The sequence below is a fragment of the Micrasema longulum genome, unplaced genomic scaffold (genome assembly GCF_059751315.1).
Source record: "Micrasema longulum isolate JH-2025_06_02 unplaced genomic scaffold, ASM5975131v1 h1tg001818l, whole genome shotgun sequence".
NCBI classification, from domain to species: domain Eukaryota; kingdom Metazoa; phylum Arthropoda; class Insecta; order Trichoptera; family Brachycentridae; genus Micrasema; species Micrasema longulum.
In genome coordinates, this window is record NW_028278992.1 from 27883 (window position 1) to 55626 (window position 27744).

General features: G+C 32.4%; 2 protein-coding genes across 6 annotated transcripts in view; both read left to right on the forward strand.

The window, feature by feature from the left end:
• The window catches only part of Pu (GTP cyclohydrolase punch), a 33939-nt gene extending 23910 nt beyond the window's left edge, over positions 1-10029 (forward strand). For both annotated transcript variants that reach the window (XM_088238016.1, XM_088238017.1), the window contains 3 exons: positions 3346-3511; positions 5267-5383; positions 8442-10029. In XM_088238016.1, coding sequence (XP_088094142.1) covers positions 3346-3511; positions 5267-5383; positions 8442-8571 — 413 coding nt within the window. In that variant the 3' untranslated portion in view covers positions 8572-10029. The remainder of the gene's footprint in view (positions 1-3345; positions 3512-5266; positions 5384-8441) is intronic.
• Positions 10030-17303: 7274 nt separating this feature from the next.
• The window catches only part of hppy (MAP4K3-like protein hppy), a 72972-nt gene continuing 62531 nt past the window's right edge, over positions 17304-27744 (forward strand). For all 4 annotated transcript variants that reach the window (XM_088238018.1, XM_088238019.1, XM_088238020.1 and 1 more), the window contains exons 1-5: positions 17304-17568; positions 22193-22393; positions 24136-24242; positions 24477-24615; positions 27437-27509. In XM_088238018.1, coding sequence (XP_088094144.1) covers positions 17458-17568; positions 22193-22393; positions 24136-24242; positions 24477-24615; positions 27437-27509 — 631 coding nt within the window. In that variant the 5' untranslated portion in view covers positions 17304-17457. The remainder of the gene's footprint in view (positions 17569-22192; positions 22394-24135; positions 24243-24476; positions 24616-27436; positions 27510-27744) is intronic.

Consider the following 27744-nt stretch of genomic DNA (forward strand, 5'->3'; position numbering starts at 1 on the left):
AATAATAATAATGTACATCTCCCCCCCCCCTCCTTATCCTCTCTTCAAGCATTTTTGTCCTTATCCCGCCCAATTTACAGTAACTTAATGTTCTTAAAATTAATATTTTTAAAATCTTTGATTATTGAGTACATGAAAATAACATTTTTATATGTATAAATTGTATGTATTTATTTGATATGTAACATATATTTTCTTTACTAACTTTGTATACTATGTGGAAATCTGTTATTAGTTCTGAGCTTATACACTATATCTGTTTGTTTACTAAAAAAATATGTATGTAGAACTGTTGATTTCCCTAATAAAATAAAAATAAATAAATAAATAAAATAATCTTGAAGCAGAATGCAGGAAAGATGAAATATTCTTAACAGATTTTAAAAGTAGTTATTACGCGCCATTGTTCTTGAACTTTGCAACAATGGTGATTGGACTCATTAAGGTAATAAACCAAAATCAGAGATCGAACATCCCATTTCCGAGATAAACAAAAACGATTTTTTCCGAGTACCTTAGCCTTGTACACGACACGTAAGGCTACCAAATACAGGGGTCCAAATATATATTTAAAAAAACTGTATGAACTTGAAATAATTTATATAGACGTTCCGCATTGAATGTTGGGGGTTTCTTATAGATAAAAAAGGCACTTGTGCCGTATAATAAATAAATAAAATAAATATATTTTAATGCAAAGGCTTGTTGGTGATTTAGAGTTGGCTTGTGTTAGTATTTAGCAAATATTTGTAGTCAAGAATGTTAAGTAAACATTTTAAGATGTATCTAAGAGTGTCATTTTTCTTTTGAATCTAACGGCGCGGCATACAAACATGATTTATTTTCAAGCAAATAAAGATCTTTGTAGTTTCTCTAAAATTTTAAACAAACAAATTTATTATTTACAAATTTCAACAGTGACGTAAAACACTTAAAAGAAGGGAACATGGAAGTCTAGGCATTTACAGGGCTTATGATCCGTCATCGGCCGGTTTGAGTGGCCACTTTACACACTGTAACATTCGCCATTTTTTTTAATTTTTTTTTTTTTTGTTTTTTACAATAAACATAAGTGATAAAACAGAGTATTAAAAAATAAAGCATAATTACATAGCAATGAAAAACATTAATAGTAAACAAAAAATCCCACAAAGGTATGGCCTGTTCGTGGGTATACTAGAAAATGTTAATGAATTTTTTCTCCTATAATTAATAATGGACAGTTATAATATTTTTGAGTAACATACGAAAGAAAAAATAAAATATTCTGTAACGGATAATATGGTATTTTTTTAAAAATAGTAATTAAAAAAGGAAAAAAAATATTTAAAAAAAAACACAAAAATATTCCTTATTATTAAAGGGCAATAAAATATATCATAGAAAAAAAGAGTTCATATCTTTAGTTTGTATCCAGGATAGTGCATGTTTTTTTAAAGAAAGAAAATTTTGAAAGTTTGGAATCAATGAAATATTATCAGTAAAAAAAGAATTAAACAATTTTGGGCCCATAAAATATGCATGTCTCTGTGCGAGCCTCGTTTTACAATGTGCTATTTCTAACACACGATTCCTTCTTTGACTTGATCTAATTGAATTACTTGTAAATAAATTTTGGTTCTTAAATATTATATATTATATTTCAAACATGCAATTTTGCCTTGCATGTTTGAACACCCGTATTTCTTCAATTCTTCCATCTGTCGATTTTAGTGAAGTCAAAGAACTGAAACCTTTATTGCTGTGAAGAGATTCATCTGATTGAATTATTTCATGTACTAGGAAATGTCTGAAAGCAATTTTATAATTTTTAAACTTTTTTTCGGACCAGTTGGTTTTATTACAATATATTGAGTTTGTCCAAATGTTTGTAGACAAAACACTGGACGTCACCCTCTAGGGAGTCATTAAGATTAACAAACATGAACAACATTTAAAAGAAGAAACTATGGAAGTCTAGGCATTTACAGGGCTTATGATCTGTCATTGGCTGGTTTAAGTGGCCATTTTACACACTGTGTAACATTCACCATTCTGCCCTTGTTTTAACATCCACATTTCCTCAACTTTTCTATCTGAAGTAAAAGAGCTGAAACCTTTATCACGTGGGTGAGATTCATCCGGCTGAACCAAATCACCTACTAGGCAACGCCTGAAAACAATTATCCAGTTTTTATACTTTTTCTTTTACCAGTTCAAAATTATGTTAAATGTCTCCTCAAAAAATGAACCTTATCTTTGATGTAAAAGAAGTCACACATAAATTGTAAAAGAACAAATAAAAAAATGTAAATCATTTTTAATTGAATATAATTTTTTATTACTTCATCTTTTTATTTTTTTGTAACAATTATTGCTATGATTATTGTTAAACATAAGAAAAAAAAAATTGTTTCTGGACAGTTTATAAATGATTTATATTCGAGTGAAATTTAAATAAAATTTATCTATATTACTTTACTAAATTGTATTAATGAAGTATATTATAATTAACATATGACAACAGAGATGAAGAACATTTAAGAGAAGGCAATATAGAAGTCTAGGCATCTACAGGGCTTATGACATGTCATTGGCTGGTTTAAGTGACCACTTTACACACTGTGTAACATTTACCATTCTGACCATATTTGAACATCTATATTCCTTCAATTCTTTCATCTGTTGATGTTTGTGAAGTTAAAAAGCTGAAATCTTTATTTATGCGGGTGAGATTCGTGAAGAAAGAGTATCTAATACAAAAAAGTGAAAAATAAATTACAATTACAATGGCGACTGGTTTTCTTGACATTTGGCTTGCCAATTGCCGGCTTAATGCAATAAATAACACGATAAATAAATTAAAATAGCAGTTTCGGAATATTTTCCATATTTACACCGGTGAAATTCAAATATGTGATTGCGCAGCAGGATTATATGTCGCGAAACGTAAATATTTTGAGATTACATATTGGTGTTCACGGATGTTCCATTGTGATCGCGAATACGATAAACAACCATGGTGAGAAATTTTTATCTCGTCGCTTATTAGCACGTCGATAGTTATTTGTGATTGAGCTACTGGGCCTAGAGAACGAGAACTAACTTACGGGGACCCGTCACGATAGATCCACTCAGGTCGCAATGACGTCAGGAAGACTAAAACAAAAAACAGTAATAAATAAAAGCTTTTTGTTTATTTATGCAGGGAGCTCCTACCACAGTTAGAGATGACAGGAGAAAATGAGTTTTAATCCGATGTGCATGTTGAATGATTTTTTCCAGCAGGGATGCTGGATTACCACACCCTCAAAACTCATCGTCAAATTTCTGTCACAGTTTTAACATCGTTGCTTTTTTTCGCAGAGGTGCTAAACGACGCAGTCTTCGATGAAGATCACGACGAGATGGTGGTTGTTAAGGACATTGAGATGTTCTCCATGTGCGAGCACCACCTCGTGCCATTCTACGGCAAAGTGTCCATAGGGTACCTGCCCTGCAAGAAGATCTTGGGTCTCAGCAAACTCGCCAGGTAATTTTACCTTACTGTTATAGTATATTTCTTCGGTTTCTCTACACGAGGGAGTGCCGATATTATCCATGGCTCTATCCCACCGAGTTCCTCTAGGGTATGCTCGGTTACAGCAGCTTGAAGACCAGAAGGAATGTGTATTTAACTACGCACTTCTTTCGATTGTTGCGCGGTATTATTGACAACCCTGAAATTATGCGGAGCATTAGCTTTTATGTCATAGACAGCGTCAGCATAGACTGTTTCACATTCCAATATACCAACCTGCCAATGGTTATGCCTGTTGGAAGGCAGGGACGAAGGAACATATGAAGCAAGTGAGGCAGAGCCTCACTAAGAAATCATTGCTATTCACCAGCACCTAATGTGTATTTTAATTTGCATTATATCAACACATTGTGAAGATAAAAAACGAGCAACCAATATAAAAATGCTCAAAGATGCCTACAAACATGGTCCGTACTGTGTTATTTACTTAACATTTACGCATATTATACTTATCCTTAAAATCTGAGCTTCACTGGAAATTTGGTATCAAAGACGCCACTGCTGGAAGGGCTATCTCTATGTTGAACAATATCACTTTGGACATTGACATTTTTCACGTTTCTGAGGGAGTTTTTCGTTACAAGATTCTCTTACTTTTTTAATATATTATTCTCTGGATATTATGTATACTTATGTGTTATTTTTTTTATATATACCTAATTTTACCTAATTATTTTAATTATTTCTATATGTATGAATTAAGATATTCCATTTTGTAATGTACATATAATAAATAAATAAAATTGAAAATAGAAATTGAAATAGCTAAACTAACAGACAAAATCAGATATTTATTTTATGTTTTCCAAAGATTGAAAAACATTTAACCAAAGAAAGTTTTTAAATTTTTATTTATTTCACACATAAAACATTATTTAATTTATTTATTTATTAATTTACACGCCCTACGGGCTTTTACATATATTAGAAATTACATTCAAGTGCAGCAGTGAAACATAAGTATGTAAATTTAGTTAAAATTAAAGATAACATAAGGAAAACTAAAAGATACAATAATAAGTAAAAATAAGAAAATGTACCAACACACATAGGTATATAGGTAAAAATATTTAATAAATTTACATATGAAAACATACACACATACATACACACGCACATGCATACTTACACACACACATATACATACATGCATGTACATATACATACATACACATACACATACATACACATACATATGCATTCACATAAGTTTATACATTATTATAGAGATATATGAGAAAAAAAAATAGTAAATAAAGAACAATATTAAGAAATTTTTTACAAATTAATTTATAACCTTTTGAATGCTTAACCTATATTTTTTCTTTTCTATATAAACACCTCACTGGGCATAACCCGTGTCGAGGCATTCATTTATATTGTTTTTATTTTATGTTCTAGTACATTATAAATATAATATAATAAATAACACTGTTATTGTTTTTCTTAATAAACAAAAAATAATTAAATAGGTACAAACGAATGAAATAAATGTTAATCCACTATAATTTTACCATGCCGTTTTGATCAAGATGATATGTGTGAAATAGGCTATTCTCCGTCGGATATCACGCGGCTGGTTTGTTTATTTGGAAATTCTTGTAATAATGAACAGACTTTACACAGGTCACAGTGACGTCAGAAGCTTATATTGTGCTGATCCCTATTTTTCAGAATAGGAATAACGTATTGTTGTGAATGTAACAGGATTGTGGAGATATTCTCGCGGCGTCTGCAAGTCCAGGAGAGGCTCACGAAGCAGATCGCCATAGCTGTCACCAAGGCGGTCCAACCAGTCGGCGTTGCTGTGGTCGTCGAAGGAGTGTAAGTTCTTGAAACTATAACATCATCTATATTGACTCCCCAATTAAGCATATTGCATCCACGGTCTTTGTCAGAACATAGCTTGATCAGGGGGGCAATGGGGAATTATCATGGATTTTTTATTAGATAATAAATCAATCTAAAAATCACAAGCCAATCTGTACTATTCTTATTAAAATCTGTTAAGAAATAAGAGAGATATAAAGGATTAAATTCTAGTAATTTGAATGATGCCAAAAACAAACAATTCATGACGTCATCAAGTATGACGTCTTCGGATGTTTTGTGACGTCATCGGATTATTTTTCATCAGTCTATGAATTTTATAGAGTAGATAGCTTTCTTTTTCTATGTGTCGTTTGTTTACATTTACGGCGTCCTGTCACTTATCAAACGCTACGAGTTGTGATTTATAATTTACATGAAAAATTGATTTAATTTAGAAGAGGTCGAAAACCATAAAATAATAAAAGAAATTCGAGATGTAAGATGTATTCCGTTTTCACTTTCATCTGTCAGTGCCTGGAACTGGAGTGTGGAGTGGGCAAGGGGGGGGCTTAAGATAATATGCACAGACAACTCTCCTTACATCTCTATCTGAGGCCTGTGGCATTACCAACATTAAAATGAATGCATTACGCGTGAACTTCTGTGACAAAATTTATTACCAACTTACGAAACAATCGTTTTTGAAAGACCTTATTTTCTATTATTTAATGTGACACCTGAAAAAAAGAGTAAACAGGAAAGGAGGAGAGATTGAGGAAGAGAAAGGAGATGTTTCTTCAGACATGATTTAAACAGAGATAATGTAGTAACATCTCTGATGGTGGATGGGAGATGATTCCACAGTCGAGCCGCATGGACACTATATGAGTTAGAGAAGAAAGAGGAATTGTGGATGGGTATTAAGAGAGTGCTTTGAGAATTAGAACAAAGAGATAAATCATGAACTGATAAGCGTTTAAATTTTTCACGGAGGTATATAGGATTGTTAGGACTATGAAGTACATTGAACAGAAGTGAGGGGGGGTGATAGTCTCTCTAATGGCCACACTGATTAGTGGTTAAAAACAAAGTTGTTTTATTTATTTTGTTATTATGATGGACAAACTGTTTAAAAAACTAATCCAGTTTGGTCAATTCAACCTTATAAAGTGTTTTGGGTAATGCTTGAGGTCGCTTATTTATGAGAATTATCATGTTTGGTTTCACGTGTTCATATTTATTTGACATTTAATCATCAGTGTGGACAGATATGAAGCAAAGTGTACGCATGCAAAAAATAAAAATCCTCAAATCAATCACTCTCTAGAAGATTCAGAATAGCACCCCAGCGCTGCTATTCTGAACCGCTCTCGCGGCCGTAGAAAACACTTTTATCTCGCATGTTTTGTATGTAAATGCGCGAGATAATTTTTTTTTTGCACCACAACAGGCCATTGGGCCTAATTACAGTGGTGAAATATATCTCAGAAAACCCAGGCTTGAGAAAAATCACATTTTATTTTTTTGTGTTCTCACCGGGAATTGAACCCGGAACCATCCGCACGTGAGTCAAGCGTGTTGACCACTACACCACGGAGGCCGCCTAAATGTGTTTTTTACGGCTGCGAGAGCGTTTGGAATATCATCCCAGGGGTGATATTCTGAACGCAAAAGCTCGCATAAAAAACGCATTTTAAACCCGTATTTACGTACTAAATATACGCTAACAGAGCAACTCTTTGTGCGCAATTCCGTTCAGAATACCAGCCCAGGTATGAGAGAGAGTTAGTTGGGAAAAAAATAATATTAGCACTTATGGTGATTCTAAATGAAAATATGAAACTAATTATTTGTAAATGGCGCTATAATATTATTTTATTGAAAACGGCCATTTTTACGTTTATTTTCAATGGAAATTTTACAAAACTTGGTTTGCGAAAAATAAGATAAGTTATTTTTTGTTTCATACACCATTTTGTGAAAATTATATTATAAATTTTGTGATTATATTGTTATAATATTTGTTAAAATCAATATAGTGTAAAGTTTGCGCAAACCAAGTTTTGTAAAATTTCCATAGAAAAAAAACTTAAAAAATGATAAAAGTGCCATCTATGAATAATTAGTTTCTTATTTTCGTTTAGAATCACCTTAATTTTTATTTTTTGATGTCTATCATATTCTTCCTGCCTTTTTAAAATTTTAAATAAAATGTGTACCCTCACACAGGCCATACCTTTGTGGGTTTTTTTTGTTTTTATTTAATAGCAATTTGTAACTTATGTATACCTATTGTAAAATGTAAAGAAAAAAATATAACAAATTAAAAAATAAATAAAAGGTGTCAACTCCAGGGACTATGAAATATTCTAGTGTAAAACATCTTTCATGTCAACCGTGTCGGGAATCGAAGCCGAGACCTCTTGCATGGAGAAAAATGCGCTGACCATTAGATGGCCCCACGAATTGAAGTACTCTCTTATGCTGGAGATGGTTCAGAAAAAATTTCTGAGGTATCTTTACTTAAGGGAGTGCGGATATTATCCGTGGTTGTACCCGTCTGGCTTCATACTGGGAATGCTTGGCTACAATGTTTGGAGAAAAGAAGAAATGCATACTTGCTTATGTATTTTTTCCGATTGATCCGTGGTATTACGATCAACATAGGTATAACGGAGAGTATTTTTCTTTATGTTCCTAATGACTACCTTAGACATAGACAGCTTAAGCTGTTTTATCTTCCTGCTTGCAGAACCAACCTGCCGATGGTAATGCCAGTAGGAAGAGCAATGTCTTTACTCAACCGTATCTCTTCGGATATTGACATCTTTCATATTAGTAAAAAAAAAGTTCAGAGAGGATTGCATTCTTTCTCTATAATTGCTGGGTATTTTTTATTTTTACCATTTTTGTATATTTAAATTTTAGTGTTCATTTTTTCGTTTTATGTATGCATTGAATTTTTTTGTTATGTACATAAACGTTTTTAAAATAAATAAATTGAAATTGAAATTGAAATGGTAGAGCACCTCGGTGGATACACAATTAATTGTACAATTTTTCGTTTCAGACACATGTGCATGGTGATGAGGGGCGTTCAGAAAATCAACAGCAAGACGGTGACGTCTACGATGCTGGGCGTGTTCAGAGACGATCCTAAGACACGAGAAGAGTTCCTAAACCTCGTCCATTCTAAATAATTCAACTAACCGAAATTCCCCGAAATCTATCCTAATCCATGTTTCCTCCAAAATTCATTCTATCCTAGGTGAATCTGTGCTTCCAGAAAAAAAATGTATTTTTTCTATTTGAAATTTGACGACCAGTTTTGTTGGTGTGCCTGTATCAGATACAAGAGAGGACCATAAAGAAATTGCTCATTTTCTCATCAAATTCCCATTCTCTTGCACAGTTAACCGTGTGGATTTGAGTCTTTACGATTGAACAAGAATTTCAATATGCCTTCATCAAATTGAGGAAGCCGTCCAGATTTTTACTGCCCGGTCAACCTTTGATACCAAAATTAATATCTTTGTGCTGTTAGTACTTCACCATTGACTGTTTTAATAGGATTAGTGGCCTTGCTGGTACTTAAGCCCCAGTATCATATAGTTCCTGATGTGTCCTTTATCGATTTCTGGCTTGAACATTTAACCCTTATAATAATATGGCTTTTATTCTTCTTATTGACATCATCAGACGCCTTCAGAAACTATATCGCTAGCCAGCACCCCAATAAAGCTAAAAATCATCTTCGACAGCCTTCCAGGACGGCGGGAGTAAAGAAGAGGCAAATTATGTTTAGGTTATCCTGTTATTCAAGGCAGGTCCAGAGCCGCATCCTCAAAACGCTTGTTATAGGAGGCCGCTGCGTCCTTTCTTGGACATCAATTTAAGTTATGAAATCCAACCAAATTACGCCTAATATTCTCTGATAACTCTGATTTAATTACTCATAAATAATGCTTAACAATAGTTCGAAGCAAAAATACTCACAAACTTATTCACTTCATCGTGCAGTGAAACTTATTTTGATGTATACTAAACTTTATCCTAGGCCATTCTGACGCTCATTTCTGCAACTGGATTTGAAACCACTGCCGAAGATTCTGAGCCATGATGCTCTTTTACGCCGCCCCATACCCCATCCATCCTTTATCTTCCCTTTTACTTTACTTTTAGAAAGGAATATTTTTCCCAAACTATGCAAACTTTTGCCTTTTGACAGCAGGTAACACTTCTTGGTCTTTTTCCATTATATTTAGTACCCTTTCTTACCCATGAGATACCCAGCATTCTCCTGTACAACCGCATTTCAAATGCCCCAATTTTATTTTTCATGGAGGATTGTTATCTAATTTAAACATATTATGATTGTAGAACAACGACGCATGGGATTTTCTTTAACTGTAACTACACGGGAGCGGCTTAAATTATTTTTTTTACACTTTACATCATAACTTGATAAGTAAAAAAGTATATCGTTTGATACTTAGGTTTACTTATAGTTATGATAGTAAAGTTGTACAAAACCTGAATTTAAGAAGTCCGTGTTTGCTTCACAGTTAAAAGAAAATCACACACTTTCGCACAGTCCCGTTGTTCTACGATCACAATGATATGTATCACGTATTTAAACACACAAAAAAAAGTAAAAATACTGTTATTTTAGAGTCAAATCTAAAAAAATCGTTCTGGATTTCACTGAAAGAATTTATTTTTCTCTGAACAATAGCATACTTATTTATGCTTAACTTTAATATGTGTCAGTTATTTATCTGCTTAATAATGCCCAATCAAGTCGATATAACTGTCACACACTAAAATTAGTTTTATTTTTTTAAATATCCAGATGTATCAACATGCATTTGAATGCCATCTTTTGACGAGACGTTGCAATTGTAATATTTTTAAGCGGTTCGATTGAATCTTGGTTGAATCGATTTAATTTTATAAACATAGATGTCGCTAAAGTCTTACATATTTGACTCAATTTTGTAATATACCATATTATTAGTTAAGTTATATTTTATGTTATCATTATTTTTAGATCTAGTGACAAAATGGCTGCAGATGCTATGTTTTTATTTTTATTTTTGTAAAACTATAAGATTTGAACTATATCAGAAAAGTGAATTCCATTTGTATTTCTCGCCATCACATCGCTGCGATCACATTTCACACATGCGTGGTACTCTCCCTGACCTATTGAGGAGTTGACGTCATTATGAGTTGGCTGATTGTCGGATACACTCCATGGTGCTGCGAATGGGAAACGCAAATGGATCTCAGTGCTTGGTCATAGTGGCAAAGCCTTTGCCGCGTACCGCGCCCGCGCGCTCACTATGGACACTACACTTGTTTACCATATGTTTAAGTTCACCGCACCCGCATCGCGCCTCATACGCTTCACCACTATGGCCAAGCACTAACTTCCAGATTTGGAAATACCTTGTATTTTAAAATGGACTAAAATTTTCTACTCCAAATATTTCAGTTTTAATAAAATTTTATCTGTTTTTGTGTTTTTGATGACATATTAACCCATTGCACCAGTAATAAAGATGACATAATTAGTTCATACAACACACTATTTAATTTAGACACATTTTTTTAACAATAACATTAAGACTAAATTAATATTTTGTCATAAATAATGTGAAGTAAATTGTGATTATTACATTTTATTATGAAATCAGTAACCGAAATATACTTATTTATGTCATTTTTATAAATAAAGTTATTGTCATTCAGTTTTATTGTAAAAAAAATCACTTCAAGACAAACCGGCGAATCGCCGGTTTTATGAGTCAGTGACAAATTGACCTTGGCCGGCAATTCACCAGCTTTGTGTTGCAATGGGTTAAAGAAATTAAATAATATTTTTTCTATGTATAACAGTTTATATAATAACTTAATATTATTTGTAATGCTGTTTTTTTATGATAGAATGTCAAACACCGTGTCCTTCTTCTAGAAGGCACTTCTGGAAGGACTCCACAAGGAGAATTGTTCCATTTGTTAAATTTTAATTAAAATGTCCAAATTCTAATGACTTTTTACAAATTCTAATGATGTTACCCAAATTTTTATAATATTTAATAATCATATAATGTTTGCCTAAATAGTTATTAAAATTTTCTAAAATTCAATAAAATTTGCCTTGATATTTGATGAAATTTTTACTACTGAGACTTGCCTTATTGAACAAATAAATCATTAATGATCGATTATTCAGTACGCGGAAGCTGTTTATATGATCAGACCTGCGCATCGGACACCGGTCAGACATTTAATGTCAAGTATATTGGGGATTGAACCCTGGACCACATGCGTTACAGCCACAAAAGTGCCAACCATTAAGCTAGCGAACTTTAATAGATCACTTTACCCTTTATTGAATAAAACAGCATTGTCATATTAAGTTGTCTTATGAAAATATTCACGCAGTTAACAGTTATGTCTAGTTTCAACGCATGTATGTACGCGTTCAAATTTAGTTGTGAGCAGAGTTGCCATTTCAGTGAGAAATGTAAAAACAGAGGAGGTTAGTAAACAATTAGCAATTTATTTGTTTTGTTTTTTCAAAAAGTCTTATACACGGTTTTTCAGGGCCAGATCGCGAAACTTCAGAGGAAGATTCCTCATGGTTAGTTTTAAAAAATCCTAATAAAATTTTTCCAAAAAGTCATTTAAAAAAAAAATATATATTATCTCAAAATGTAGTAAATCTATTATCGTATTATATGAATGTAAATGCCTTTTCTGGTAGTTACTATCAAATCGGTATCTAGTAACAAATTTGAGCCATAGAATAGCATTTACGGACAGGCACCCTTGCTTTTTAAAAAGTTCGGGACCTCTTCCTTATCAATTCTTGGTAATCTGTTAATTAATTTAAGAGCTGAGGTTTGTAAGGATTGAATTTTTTTAATGTTGGATTGGTTCTCTATTGGTATTGACTCTTCGTAAGACCTCTGAGTTCGTCGACATCTCGGTCCATGATATGCGAAACATTCTGCGGTACAACCACATTTTGAATGCTTCTAACTGGTTCATGGCATTAACTTTTTTCATTCATTTCTTGATGCAGTTTCAAATTAATATTATCACGTGCAAATGCTGATTTGATTCATATCTGGGTCGAGCGATACACATACAATTCAAGTCTTCTAAATATTTGATTGCCCCGAATATTTAAAAGACTTGTAATTGTTTTTTAAGGATCAAAATACTAGAAAGTATTTGATATTATTTTGTGAATCTCTCTTCAATATATTTGTTTATTAGTTCATAAAATATGGACAAATTATCTTGATTTCTTGACTGCAAAACGAGTTTATTTTCGTAGTAAAATCTCATATTTGTAAGAATGCACAAGTTTCATGTATTTTTTGCAATAACTACAATATTTGTATAAAATAAAGCCCTGTGATGTAATTCTTTTTCTATTAAAGCCTTTTTTTTATTCTTATTATATTTGATCATGATATTTCACAATCTTAACTATAGAAATACAGGAATGTGTTAAGAATTGCATTCCTTTGAAATAAACAATAAAATTTTCAAAAATGGTTGCATGTTTTTGTCGAATCACTAAATAAATTTACTCACTACTAAATTTAGAATTCAGAATTCCAGCGAATTATAAAGACCGACTTTGTGCTTTCAACTAGTAAAAATCACGGTGGATTATTTATTTATTAATATACTGAGGTTACAAACAATTTACAAAAATAATAACACAATTTAAAACGGAAACATGTATGTAAAAAGCAAATGAAAATACTAGAATCTCAATTATTCAGAAACATAAATAATTGGTTCTGGAAGCTTAATGCAAAACAAATATGTACATCTATTTTTTGATCATCATCAGGGTGTTTGTTCTTGAGAGTGAAATTTAGGAAACAGAGAATTAACATGAGAATTGTAGTAGTTGTCCGATAACCGAGCGGCGGATTACTGAAAAAGTACTGTAGTAGAAAAAAAATATTTAGTGCTAGTATATTTTACACCTTAACAAAGGAACAGTCATGTTCTTCCGGTTGGCAGATTAAATTTATTTAGTGATAGAAAATATTTAGTCATATTGTTTAACATGGAAAATCACAAAGTTGTCATTTCAAATATAAATTTTATAAAAGTTTTATTTACATAGTTAACAATCTTACTTCTGTAATATAGTAAAATTTTGTACAGAGTTATATATATTTACTCTGTTTTGTATATATGGTTTTTCATTAAGGGCGCTCGAACTTCGAAATTGTGTATGAGGTATCAATATTTTATTATCAGTTAAAGTTAAAGGTATCATTATTAAAACCTCCAAATTTGACAGTTGTAGCTTCATCAGCATGCCTGCTATACACTGTCGAAGTTCGAGCGTCTATATTGGAAAATCCTTTACATTTGTATAAACTACTTGAATTTACGGTCACACTTCGTATTCAAGATTTCAACTGAAATAAGTAAGTAACCTCAAAACTCAAAGCCAGTTGACGGATACTGTAAATTAAAGAGGTTTATATAAACTTTAAAACAAAAAAGAGTGAAATGTCATACCACAAAGCGAAAAATGTTTTTAATGTTGATAAAATATATATGTATTTAATTTGTAAATTGTTACAAAAATAATTGTGATGAGTTTGCTTACTATTTTTATAAAAATTTTATTCAATTTTTTTTACTGAAAAATGTGCTTTTTTAAGTATTTTTAAATGTCTCGTCCACCATCCCTTATCCCCATCTAGTGGTGCATAAGACGCTATATAAGTACCCCACATTGCAATGTATTTCATATTTTTTTACGTGATAGACCACTACACTACTAGTGGTCTTCTAGGGTACTAAAAATGAAAATGTATTTTTTTATTACAACAAAAAAGATAAATTAAAATACGAAAACAGGTATGATGTTTTTATGATTTTAAAATATGTAATAAACTAAAAATGATATTTCATACATCTTTTTTGACATTTTCTTTTTAAATTTTACATCAATGATTGTTTTCCAAAATAATTTGAGAGATTTCGATTTAAATAATAATGTAAGTATTGGCCTATTTCTAATTCACATATTTATATACACACTGGGACCTCTTTTTACAAGGAAATATGTTCACAGGACAACACAATATTGGCAATTTCTTGAATCAAGTATGCATTATGTTTTAAAAAATGTTAAGTACAAAAACAAATGTATTTTTATTTGACTTGTGAACAGGTTTTGTCCTAACCGACATCATCTGAATGGCTGTCACTGTCAGATAAAGAGTGTTTATTTTTTGTATTGGTTGAATAAGCATTGTATGTGGAAGTTCATTGATTTTTGTATTTTTTTATTTTTAGACCAAGTAAAAAAAATAAAAAATTGTATCGCTATGATTTTTTAAAAGTTTTGAAATTACTCCGCCCGTGACGTCACTATTTGTCGTCGATGAGTTGTCCTGACTTATGAGTTGGCTTCCTGGAAACCGGAAATCTATCACAACCCTATTAATGATTCGGAAGAACTTGTGATTTAGCTCAAAGTAGTTCATTTTTATTCATTTTTCATCCATTTTTGAGTAACTCAGCTACTACTACTGCTAATTCTACCATCACGCCATTTCTCCGTAAGGGTAGGCATGAGAGAATGGATCGCCACACACACATCTGTTTTAAACAAAAACGGTATTAATACATCTATTTTTAGATTTAAAGTTTAAATGTTGTATCAAAAATGGGAGTGTCCTCCTCTATTTGAAACAATAGCGGCAGTTTTTCAAGTGACCAATCGCTCCAACTGCAATGGCGGACATTTAATATTTCATACAAACTTGTGTGGCATTGTGTTGTAAACACATCAAAACCGGCAGTGTCCAACTCTTTGCGAAACTAAACAAAAATTGCAGTGTCCACAGATTAAAACCGTTTTTTAGAGAAACTATGTCATTTGGATGTATCTTAAGTTTTAATTAAAAGTGGACACTTCTGCCTTTGCTTCTACTTGTATATGCCTCATATGTTCTTAGAAGCCTAACCTCCCTTCGTTTTTCAATTAATTAATTTTACTATTTTTTCTTTTTCCTGGATCCTTTTACTGTCTTAGATTCATAAGTATCTTTACTATTTTTGTTTATATAAACATGTGCAAGCTTTATCTGCCCACAAAAAAATAACTCTTAAGTTTATTTTTTTAAATCTTGGCGAATTCTTATTCGAAGATATCAACCCATAATCGGCAGAACAACGTAAGCGATATTTTTGGCAAATTGCGTTTTTTAAAGGAAAAGTGTTCCTTATTGCCCCCTGCACAAGTGTTAAAAACAGATATTCATTTTTATTCATTTTATTTATTAAAAGAAAACAACAGCCATTATAACAAAAAAAAACAATATTTACAAATAAATCAAAATTATATGCCAATTATAGTTTTCTATGTATTACTCCGCATCATTCCACTCTTAAAAAAAATGAAATGCTGACATATTATTTTTAAGCTAAGCAAAACAACGTAACCGACGACAATGTAGGCGGTTACTCTAGCTCGCACCACTGTCCGAGTTATAGGCAAAACAGCGTTACCGCCACTATCTTAAAAGCGGAAGGTATTTAAACAATTTGGCTGTCATTTCAGTATTGGCAGTAATTAACCATTATAAATCCCATTTACCGAATTATTGAAATATATATGTATGGAACAAATTTTTTTTAAAACCTTGTTCTGACGATGACGGCTCGATATGTGTTCTCTCTGTCTGTTATACCATTGCTAGATAAGCTATTGGGATGTAACTTAGCCCTACGTACATGTTTTCTATCATTCCCTGTCCTCTCTCTGCTGCTATCCCGATACTTCTCTACCCTTAATATTTTCAAGTAACCTTTTTTAAAATAATCATATGTATTAGTTATAGGCCACATTCTTTAAAATTATTTATTATTAAGAAATGAAGGACCAATGTAATATTTAGTTCTTTTTTTAAGTAAATTATTTTTTAATAAATAGTGTTTTATTTCTATCCTTTATGACCCCTGAATAAAAAGCTGTTTCATGCTCAGAGTAACAATTCGCCAGAGAAGCTCCTTTAACAAAAGCGTTCCAAATTTCGGGTTTATTTTTAGTAACAACAATGGATTTAAAATGGGAACCTCACATCACAAGAAACCCAAGTCAATAATTTATTTGATTAAAAAGGCATTCCAAAATATTACTCCATAGATATTTCTTTATAAGAGAAAATTTAAGACGTTTATTAAAAATAAAAACAATTAAAAACACAAATACAAAAACGATGATTTTCAGCATGTATCTCTCGAGATTAATATTCAAATCTTTGAATGCAAGATTTTTTTAAATCAAACTTTTGTGCTGTCGTTCTAAATGCTCTCGCGGCCCTAAAAACCCCTTTATAGCGCTATATAGAACGTAAATATGCGTTTCAAAAGCGTTTAAAAGATAATTGAGGCATTGGGCACTGTTATAATGATTCTCATCTGTTCAGAATCTATATCCGAGACTCTGCCATAGGTGAATGTCAGCTTGCGAAGGAAGATCTAAATCATGTTTTTTTGGATGCCCCATAAATTATTGTTATCCTGAGTTCTTATCTGATTTCTCCGATATCAACGTTCCATTCCCTGCTCATATTCTAACTCTTTTTTCCTCCCTAATAAACATACATTCAAAATTTTATGTAAATATTTAGTTGTAAATAAGTTATATATTATGTAAAGTGTATGTAAGATTAAATACTCACACACTTACTTGTATATAGTACTAACACATGTATAAATATTCAAATAAGTAAAATCTGAAACTCAACACCGGCTAGAACATCCCAGTTAGTGGTGAAAAAGACAAAAAAAAACTAAGAACATATCTGAGAGTACCTACTTTGTTTTAAAGTTGCGATTGTTAGGTTGTCATCCATGCGTATCTATGTTCACGTAGTACAAAGTTGCCAACATAACAGTGCGCAATTATGTCGTCGCGGATGTGGGGGGACCCGTTCTTGTTTTCCTATGTTTCTCGTTTATTTTACGTGTAAAATCGAGCCCCCGTGTCGCGTTTAAATGAGTTTTGGGTGAATTGTGTAAACATGGCGCAAAATGCCTGCGTTCTCAGCTCGGACATCTCACGCCGCAATCCCCAGGACGAATACGAGCTGATCCAAAGGATCGGATCTGGCACATACGGGGATGTGTACAAGGTAATTCAACACTTCGTCATCCGGACTAGCCTTATTAGCCTAAATTAAATGACGTCCTGTTAATTAATAACTTTTATTCGTGCGAATTAAGAACCGAGAACTATCGTCCGCCGCTTTTGGGAGTGCCCAGCCATGACAGTTTTCAATTTGACATTTGTATGTTGTAAAAAATGCGAGTGTTTTCGTTTGGCAGGTTGAAGCGATGTAATAAGCCGTGCGTAATATCAATACAAACATTGTTTAATGTTTGCGAACGCAACCAAGGTTGATATTTGTTCACATGTGGCTGCACATAACTTTTGAAACAATATCCATCTAGTGCTGTGAAGAAATTCTTGGGCTGTCAGTCTTCCTTCGAATACATCGACTCGATGCTATGTGGTTAGCGCGTTATCTTTATGTTACGATTTGCTAAATCGTAGGTTCGATACTCTAAACAAAAACTATACACATCTCGCAATTAACTCGCATTTTGTTTGAAATAATTATTTACATTTTTTTTAGGTTATTTTATATGCACTGCGTTATGTTTGCTAATGCAATTGAACGCCAGTTACAGCGTTATCGTTGCTTTTAGTTACACGTAACAAGGTGAGTCTTACGCTTCAGGTACTAGTTTGGAAGATATACGAAATTCTGGTGTGAAAATTTATTGAAAATATATTTCATTTTGACAAGACATTGTTTGTATTTTTTTTTATACAGAATAATGTTCTCATGCCGAGGGAAACATTTTATTATTATTACATTAACATGCCTTAAATGAGTTATTTCAACAAAGTTAACATAATAATAAAAAAAACTTAACTAATCTAATTAACCTAATTATCATTATCATAATAAGCAATATAAACTAAAATAAACATAACTAATTCATATAGACCTGTAGACCAAATTTCATAAACAGTACACAAATTTTACCTATTTGGCTTAGTCCACTCATCGATCCGTGCGCAACCCACCTCCACTATCCATTTCTTAATAGCAATTTTATATTGAGAGTACTTACTAATTGTCCTTATGGATAATGGAAGCAGATTGTACACTTTAACCGAGTAGTAGTGAGTTGTTTTTGCAGCATCAGGGTGGAGTATCTAGTAACTCTTGTATTTGTGGAAGGAGTTACGGAAGGTAGAGAATAATGTTTGTGTGCGTACAGTAACAGAGCTTTTACATAAAGTTGTTTTACAGATGTTACATTAAGATTTACGAATATACCGAGGGAGCTAGTTCTGATTGGGACTCTTAAGATAATTAAAGCTTTTTGTGCAATTATTATATGTTTGATCAGTGTGTCGTTTGCACATCCCCATCCAATTATTCCATATTCCAAAACTGATTGAGTTATTGCGTAAAATATTTTCACAAGTTCTTTTTTATTTCTTATAGATTTAAAAAATTAATTGATTTTATTCTTTTGTCGGCCTCGTAGTGTAGTGGTCAGGGCGTTTGCCTACCATACAAGAGGTCTCGGGTTCGATTCCCGACATGGTTGACATGAAATATTTATTTAAAAAAAGGTTTTCACACTAGAATATTTCATAGTCCCTGGAATGGTGCCTGAAGTGTAAGATTTAGAGATCTTTCTGTCATGTAACAAAAAATATCAAGATTCACTGCGATTGGTGTACCAATTAGGTGCAGAAAGGGGATGATGATGTTCTTATTGAAAGCTAATACAACAGTGTATATGCTTATTAAACTTATTATGTTATACGAAAATGTCATAGCAAATTCATTTACATTAAGAAAACAGGTAGATTCTATTTACACTGACTTTAGCAAGGCCTTTGAAAAGGTGTGTTAAAAAATTCTGGTTGCCAAACTATCAAATCTAGGAATAAGTGGTCCCATGATTAAATGGTTTCAAAGCTACTTGACTGATAGAATACCAATGGTAAAAATTTGTAAAACTTTATCCCAATCTTTCTGTGCTACTAGTGGTGTTCCTCAGGGTTCCCACCTGGGCCCAATACTGTTTATCATCTTTGTTAATGATATAATAGATGTATTTGATGATGTGGAAATATTGCTGTTTGCCGAGGACATGAAGATTTTTAAAGTTATTAATTCTGTAAATGATTGTGTGACTCTGCAACGTAATTTAGATAAAATGTTCCAGTGGTGCTCCACCAATAAACTACAATTAAATATAAAAAAATGCCACATAATGAGATTTTTTAGAATAAAAAACCCAATTTTATTTGATTATTTGATGGGTAATATGCAATTAGGCTCAACTTCTGAGATGCGCGACCTGGGTATCGTTTTTGTTCAAAAATTATCCTTTATTAGGCACATAAATAATATTACTAGTAAATCTCTAAAAATGTTAGACTTCATGTTATGTGTGACTAAGGAATTCAAAAACATAGGCACTTTGATCTTGATGTATACTTCATTAGTGAGAAGCCAGTTAGAGTATAACTCTACAGTATGGACTCCTTACTACAACTGTCACCAAAATTCTCTTGAAAGAGTCCAAAAAAATTCTTACAGTACATAAATTTTAAACTTAGAATCAGTCATGAATTTTTAAATTACAATTTTTTACTAAAAACATTAAATTTGTTAAAATTTAACGATAGAAGAAAAATTATAGGCCTTTTAAATTTATTAAAAATTGTAAATTCAATATGGGATTGCCTGGAAGAATGACTAGACAGGTGCCACCGTTTTGTAGCAACAATTCACGGACAGTGTATACTTGTAATGCGGTATTAAACAGACTTCATGAACTCGGCAATAGTTATTCCCACGTATCTGATATATTTAGTGTAGGGTTTTGTTCCTATAGAATTAACCCTTTGAACTTGTTCAAAGATTGTGAATGGTAATTTTATTTATTTATTCATACATTTCATAATATATACAGTTTTTTGTTCACTTTGCCCAGCTGTATGAAGCAGTACTTATGATTTTCTTGTTGTATTACTGTAGAATGTTTTATTATTTAAACTTTCTACTGAATATGCTGTATAATTTTTAGGTTAATTTTTTAAAATAAATTTTGTATAATTTTTAGGTTTAATTTTTTTTTATAAATCTTGGGTATAAGGAAATTTATGTTTTTTAAAAAAAATGATATTAAGCCAAATATGTTAGTATTATAAATTTTTGTAAAAGGAAGATTTGCCGTTTATGTCAACAAAATAAAATAAACTCCTTAGATCGTCACGGCCTTTTCAGATACACAATAAGTGCTTCTGGGTTATTATGTTATGTGTCGTTTGTATGATTTAGGCACAATTACAGTGGTGAAAACCAACACAAAACACCCAGCCTTGAAAAAAATCACCTAAAATTATTGTGTTCTCACTCAATGAGGAACTTCAGCCCTACGGGAAATTGGATACAATTTTTTTTTTCTTGCGCGCGGTAAAAATTAGAGCATTCAATTGTACGGCAAAGTTTCTTGAAACTGTACAAAAAAATTTATAAAAATGCACTACTTTGAACGACGTCACTGGTTCATATGAACCAACCAATCGTACCAAGATGACATTCTAGAGAAGGTTGTTAAGCCTCTCAAGGACACAATGTTCAATTCGAGACATTGGATCTTCCAGCTAGATTCTGCTCCAGCTCATAAGGCAAAATCTACCCAGCAATGGCTGGAAAATCACATACCCTAGTTTATTAAAGCTGAAGATTGGCCTTCTGGAAGCCCAGATTTAAATCTGCTGGACTACGAATTGTGGTCAGTGCTGGAGACCATGGTCTGTATGATGACATTCAAATTTGGAGAGCTTAAAACGGTCTTTGCAAAAAGCAGTGGCCAATTTTCCAATGGATATCGTGCGTGCTGCCATTGACGATTGGCCGTCACGTTTAAAGGCCTGTGTGAAGGCAAGAGGAGAATATATATTTTTTCAATTAGTGGAATATGCATGTTGGCCTAGTAATAAAAGAGTGACGTCTTACAGTAATTTGTTTATGTTATTTTTAATTATGAATATTTTTAGTATAACATTTAAATTACAAAAAAATAAATAAATGGTGTTTTCAATCAGTGCTACACAAAAACGAATTGTAAATATAACTATAGCTTCGAAAAATAGCGTGGATGCTCGGACTAGAGAGAGATAATTATTCTTATGCTGAAATAGAGTCAATGTTAAATATTTCTAGTCTACAAAAACGTAGAACTAATATTGACTCCATATATATGTTCGGCATACTAAATGGTATTATCGATGTTCCATCACTACTGGGACAAGTAAAATTCAATATTCCGACTCGTAGATTGAGAAACAATGAAGTACTGTTCATCGATCAGCATAGAACAAACTATGGCCTAAATTCTCCAATGACCCGCCTTTGTCGTATTGTTAACTCAAGACAAGATCTGGACTTTTTTGGTTTAAGTTTACAACGATTTAAACGAGCACTAAATAAATAGTCCAGATCTTGTCTCGATGTCCCTTATGTTTGTCAATGCTTCTTTCTTTTTTTTTTTTTTTTAATGTCTTAAACTATTCTTTTATTATTTTATTTAAACCTTATCAATTGTATACGTGGACAATGTCTGTTAATAAATAAATAAATAAATATATGTAATATATTTTGACATATTTGTTGCCCGGTTTTATGATGAATTTCATTTTTGATTTCCGTGTCTCAGGCGAAGCGTCTGCAGTCCAGCGAGCTGGCGGCCATCAAGGTCATCAAGCTGGAGCCGATCGACGACTTTGCCATCATCCAGCAGGAGATCCTGATGATGAAGGACTGCCGGCACCCGAACATCATCGCCTACTACGGCTCCTATCTGCGCAGGGACAAGCTCTGGATAGCCATGGAGTACTGTGGGGGAGGCAGCCTGCAGGTAAAAATGTTTTTTATTTTAGCTTCACCCTTTCAACCCAGGTTTATTACTTACCTAGCATCGTAGCTAGGAACTGTTCATTTCATTGAAGAAAAATATTCCTCTGTGAGTGTGTCATGCCGTACCGTACATTCACGAAGACTGGACCGCTGTGCACGTGCAAACCACGAGCCCACTGCGGGATATCACATGATTGACCCATTTCTACATTTATTTGTAGGGTTACTAACAAATTTAAAAGTATCGCACCAATCAAGTCACTTTATTGCTCCCTGGTTAGAAGTCGTTTAGAATATATTTCTCCAGTCTAGTCGCCCCATTATCGTGTACATTCTGATTCACTCGAGCGCGTCCAGAAGAAATTTCTAAAATATATTAATTTCAAACTTCATTTCTGCTTTATTTAATTATAATCAATTGTTATCTTCGGCAAATCTTTTGAGACTTTCTGATAGAAGAATCCTAACTGACCTTATATTACTTTATAAAGTGATCAATTAATTAATTGACTGTCCTGATTTGCTGGAGTTGGTGCGTTTCCGTGTACCCGGTCGACATACCCGCCACTGATCTCCTTTTTGTTCTGCAAGTTCTAGGACCAACTATCACATGCACTCGCCTATCCCAAGGCTCCATAGACATGGCAATCAGTATGGGGACAAGGCTGATATATTTGGTTCTGGACTTGATAGTTATAAAACGAGTCTGATTACTTTTTTTCTCCCGCAATATTATTCTTGAACTTTTCTTTATATTTAAAAATGTTTTTCCTTTTTTTGTTTTTTCATATTTATGTATTTATATCGTTAATATTTTTGGTTGCTTATGTGTATTTACCGACTTGTTACCATTGTTACAATTTTTTGTTATGTATTTGTATTTGTATTTTTTTATATATTTATGTTCAATATATGTTAAAGGCAATTTATGCTGTTTATGTAAAAATAAATAAATAAATTTCACACCACAGCAAAAATCTACACGGCATGATAAAATTTAATAAGGAGGATCAATATTTATTGTTTAGCAATTATTTATTTATTTAATGCCTGGCAAACGCAATAACCAGTACACCACGAGACCGACTAATCTTTAGTCGATTTCCTTTTGCAAGATTTTTACCTGAGAGTACTCGCTAAATTTAAATAATGATTTTGATAAAATTATCATTAAAATCTCTTTTGTCAAGTTTAACTATATTATTTGAATCGGGTTGCGATCCCGTGGCTAGTGTTGCGGGCTCATGGAGCAGAGGTCCGAGGTTCGAATCCCACTCTACCCCAATTTGATTTTCATTTTCTAAAAGATAATTTTTTTTACAACTCGTTGAAAATGGTCTCCATAATTTAAATGTCTTGGTAAATTATAAGAACGTTTTTTTTAATATAAATTTTACAATAATTTTTTTTGAGCTTGTCAAGTGCTCATGACAAAAAGTTAACAAAAAACTATTAAAGAAATAAAGCACAGTTTCAACATAATATATTATTGTCGCTTATGTCGTTTCGCGTCTAGATTCCTGTAATAGAAAATACGCAAATCTCCCAAAATACCAACCCGAAAAGCTTCAATCTATTTTCAATGCAGCGGCGAGGCTTATTACGGGAGTAAAAAAATATTCTCACATCTCACTACATCGTCGAGATTTAGTAAAATACAAGCTTTGCTGGACAGTATTCACCCTCAATTTTATGGATGAAAAAATGAAGCACTAGTATAATATGTTTTATTTGAATTTTCAGGACATCTATCATATTACGGGCCCCCTGACCGAAGTCCAGATAGCCTACGTGTGTCGGGAGACGTTGACCGGCCTCTCCTATCTTCACAGCATGGGGAAAATGCACAGGTAAAATGTTCCAATATTCATCAACAGTGTTAACTTCTCTCCGGGCCTTCCTTAAGATCCGGGCTATAATCCGACTTTAAAGTGGAGCCAACGTAGCGGGTATTTACTTTCCTTCCCGCCGATAAGCACCAGTCGGGCGGGCGGGTGGAACTACCTCTCCCGCATAAACTCGTCAAGGATTCTTGTTGTATTTTCTAGGTTGGGCTCAATATTATAACCGTTTAACATTTTCAGGGACATCAAAGGAGCGAACATTCTCCTGACAGAGAACGGAGACGTCAAACTGGCAGACTTTGGGGTATCGGCTCAGATTACAGCAACCATCAACAAGAGAAAATCCTTCATCGGCACTCCGTACTGGATGGCACCAGAGGTAACTGATCATATTTTACTGAAACAGCAATGTCCGTACTAAAAGCAATTTATATTCGAAGCAATATCAATCAACAAATACAGTAAATTCTCCATTTTACGTTTTTCAAGGATGCAAGAAAAAACCGACAAAAATGCTAATGGAAAAAAATGGAATTAAAATCAAAACGAAATAGAATTAGACTAAATTTGTCTCAACAGAGAGGGAAAACACCTTTTGAGAAGGGATTATGGAAGTCTAGGCATTTACAGAGCTTATGACCTGTGTATGGGAGCGAAGTATGGACTTGGAAAAACAGGGATGAAAGTAGGCTAAATGCTGTCGAAATGCGATCTCTCAGGCGAATGTATGATAAAGCTATGTACAATAGATGCACAAGCGTTGAGATCCATACATTATGTAAGCCTGAGATGAGCATTATCGACAAAAAAAAGTGCTTTGTTTGGACATGTAGAGCGTTTTTCTTTTTTAAAGGCTAAGCCTCTATTTAGAGGAAAAATGGCATTTCTCAATTTGCAGAAAACACCCACAACACTAGAAAAATCTTACGGTATAAATGCTGATGGGAAGATTAATACCTCCAAAAATCTAGTTCTCTTAAATAAATTAGTATTTAAAAATAAAAAAATATATATATTTTTTGTTTGTTTTTCAATAAACGTAAGAGGTAAAACAGAGTATTAAAAAAATAAAGGATAATTACAAAGCAATGAAATACACATTAACAGTGAAAATAGTAAACAAAAAAACTCTACAAAGGCATGGCCAAAAAGGAAAAAAAATATTTTTAAAAAAACACAAAAATATTCCTTATTATTAAAGGGCAACAAAATATATTGTAGAAAAAAAGAGTTAATATCTTTAGTTTGAATCCAGGATAGTGCGTGTTTTTTAAAAGAAGAAAATTTTTGAAAGTTTGGGATCAATGAAATATTATCAGTAAAAAAGGAATTAAAAATTTTTGGGCCTATAAAATATGCATGTCTCTGTGCGAGCCTCGTTTTACAATGTGGTATTTCTAACACACGATTCATTCTTTGACTTGATCTATTTGAATTACTTGTAAATAAATTTTGGTTCTTAAATATATATTTAAACATTGAAAACAATATATCTAAATGTTTAGCTTCTTGGAACATTTTCATTTTATAAATTCATTAATTTTAAAATACCTGTAGTTAAAAAATATGTTTTAATACAGAATGGCACCCCATCCATTCAAAGTTTGAATGAGGTTGAATTCAATATTAGATCTGGCCGTTTTCAGCAAAATGCATATTTTAGGTTGTGTTGTCAGCCTGACTTTAAAAATCACTGAAATTCCTTTAACACATACTAAAATCATTTTAAAAGTTATTCTAACAAATTAATTAAATGATTCTTTTTAATTCAGTACCATAATATAAATATAAAATAATATGTTCAATACATAATGACACAACATACATCCGAGCTTTACTTGGCTGGCTGTTTTCTGCAAAATGCACCATCTTAGGTTGTGTGGTCAGCCAGACTATATCATTTGTCAAAATCATTAAAAACTGGTCAAATTCACAATTTCATTATTTTTTGTACTTAAAAAAAAACTAATGTATGCATTATTTATCATTTGTAGATTTGATTATTTACTCTTTTCACAAAATTGCTATTATATCAGTTTTCACTTTTCTATTTTTATTTTTTTTATTTTTTATTTTATTTTATTCAGAAAACATACTGTCATACATAATAAGTATTAAAAACAGCAATTTTTTAACGTAAAAAGACCAACCGATCGGGTTGTGGTCCCGTGTCTAGTGTCTCGGACTCACGGGCCAAAGGTCCGTGGTTCGAATCCCACTCTACTCCAACTTGATTCCATTTTCTAATAGTGAGTTATTTACAACTCGTTGAAAATGGCCCTCAAAATTAAATATTTGGGTAAATCATAAGAACGCAAATATTTCTTTTTAAAAAAAAAAAAAAAATTAAGTTTTCATAAATTATGCAAAAGATATAAACATTAAATGTGACAAAAAAATTAAAAATAAATAAAAATTTCAAGTGAGAAAAGAATAATTGTTGACATTTGCGTTTTCCATGGAGGTAATAAATTAAAATAAATAAAATACCGAATGTACACTCCGAGCCATCCACGCACACACATGAACGCACATATAAAACATACACAAACATATACATTACATGCGGCACATATACATAGCAAGATGCACATTCAGCAACTATCCCAAATAATCGACCCCATTAAGAAATTTTCCGTACAAATGCAATGTGCAGTTAAAAATGTCTACATCAATACTGAGTCCGTTATAATTTCTGCAGGTACGTCTAATGAATGAATTCGAGGTATAATTGTTTTTACAAGTTGGTACATAAAAAAGGGAATTTAATCTGGTATAGCGAAGAGGACAACGGAAACCAATATTTTGTAAAAGATACGGCGAATCAACCATATTATTTAGAATTTTGAAAAGAAAAATTAAATCACACGTAAGGCTCCTTTTTTGTAGTGATTCCATATTAAAATTGATCAAAAATGCGCCGTAATCATTTTTAATGTTGCTAAAACGATATTCCAGGCTCCTTATAAATTTCTTTTGAAGGTTTTTTTAAATTTGATTAATATATACATTATACTGAGGGTACCATACTGGTAATGGCTGAATACTTTCTGCATAATGTTCAATTTGGGTTCCATAGTCAAAGAAATTGTGAACCGCCTGTCCACGAACATTTTAACGTACTCAAAACATAGTTTATTTTTTTTTCTAAGTCATCCAGTTTTATCATTCCTCATTACAAACTTGTTTAATTTTCACAGGTGGCAGCCGTGGAAAGAAAGGGCGGTTACAATCAGCTCTGTGACATTTGGGCGTGTGGTATCACTGCTATCGGTAATTATAAATTTCACTGATATTAGTAACGGACGGTTAAATATAGAATAAATATACAAATTGAAAATACCTGTAGAATCCTTAAATTATGATTTCCTTAGAAATGAAATGAGATTACTTGAATTATCTGATCGTAGAGTAATAAATAAACCAAAATAATGGCTGTGGCCCGTGATGAGCAACGAATAAATATAGTAATGTCAGGAGCAACTCTGAAAACGCGAAAGAGTCAGTG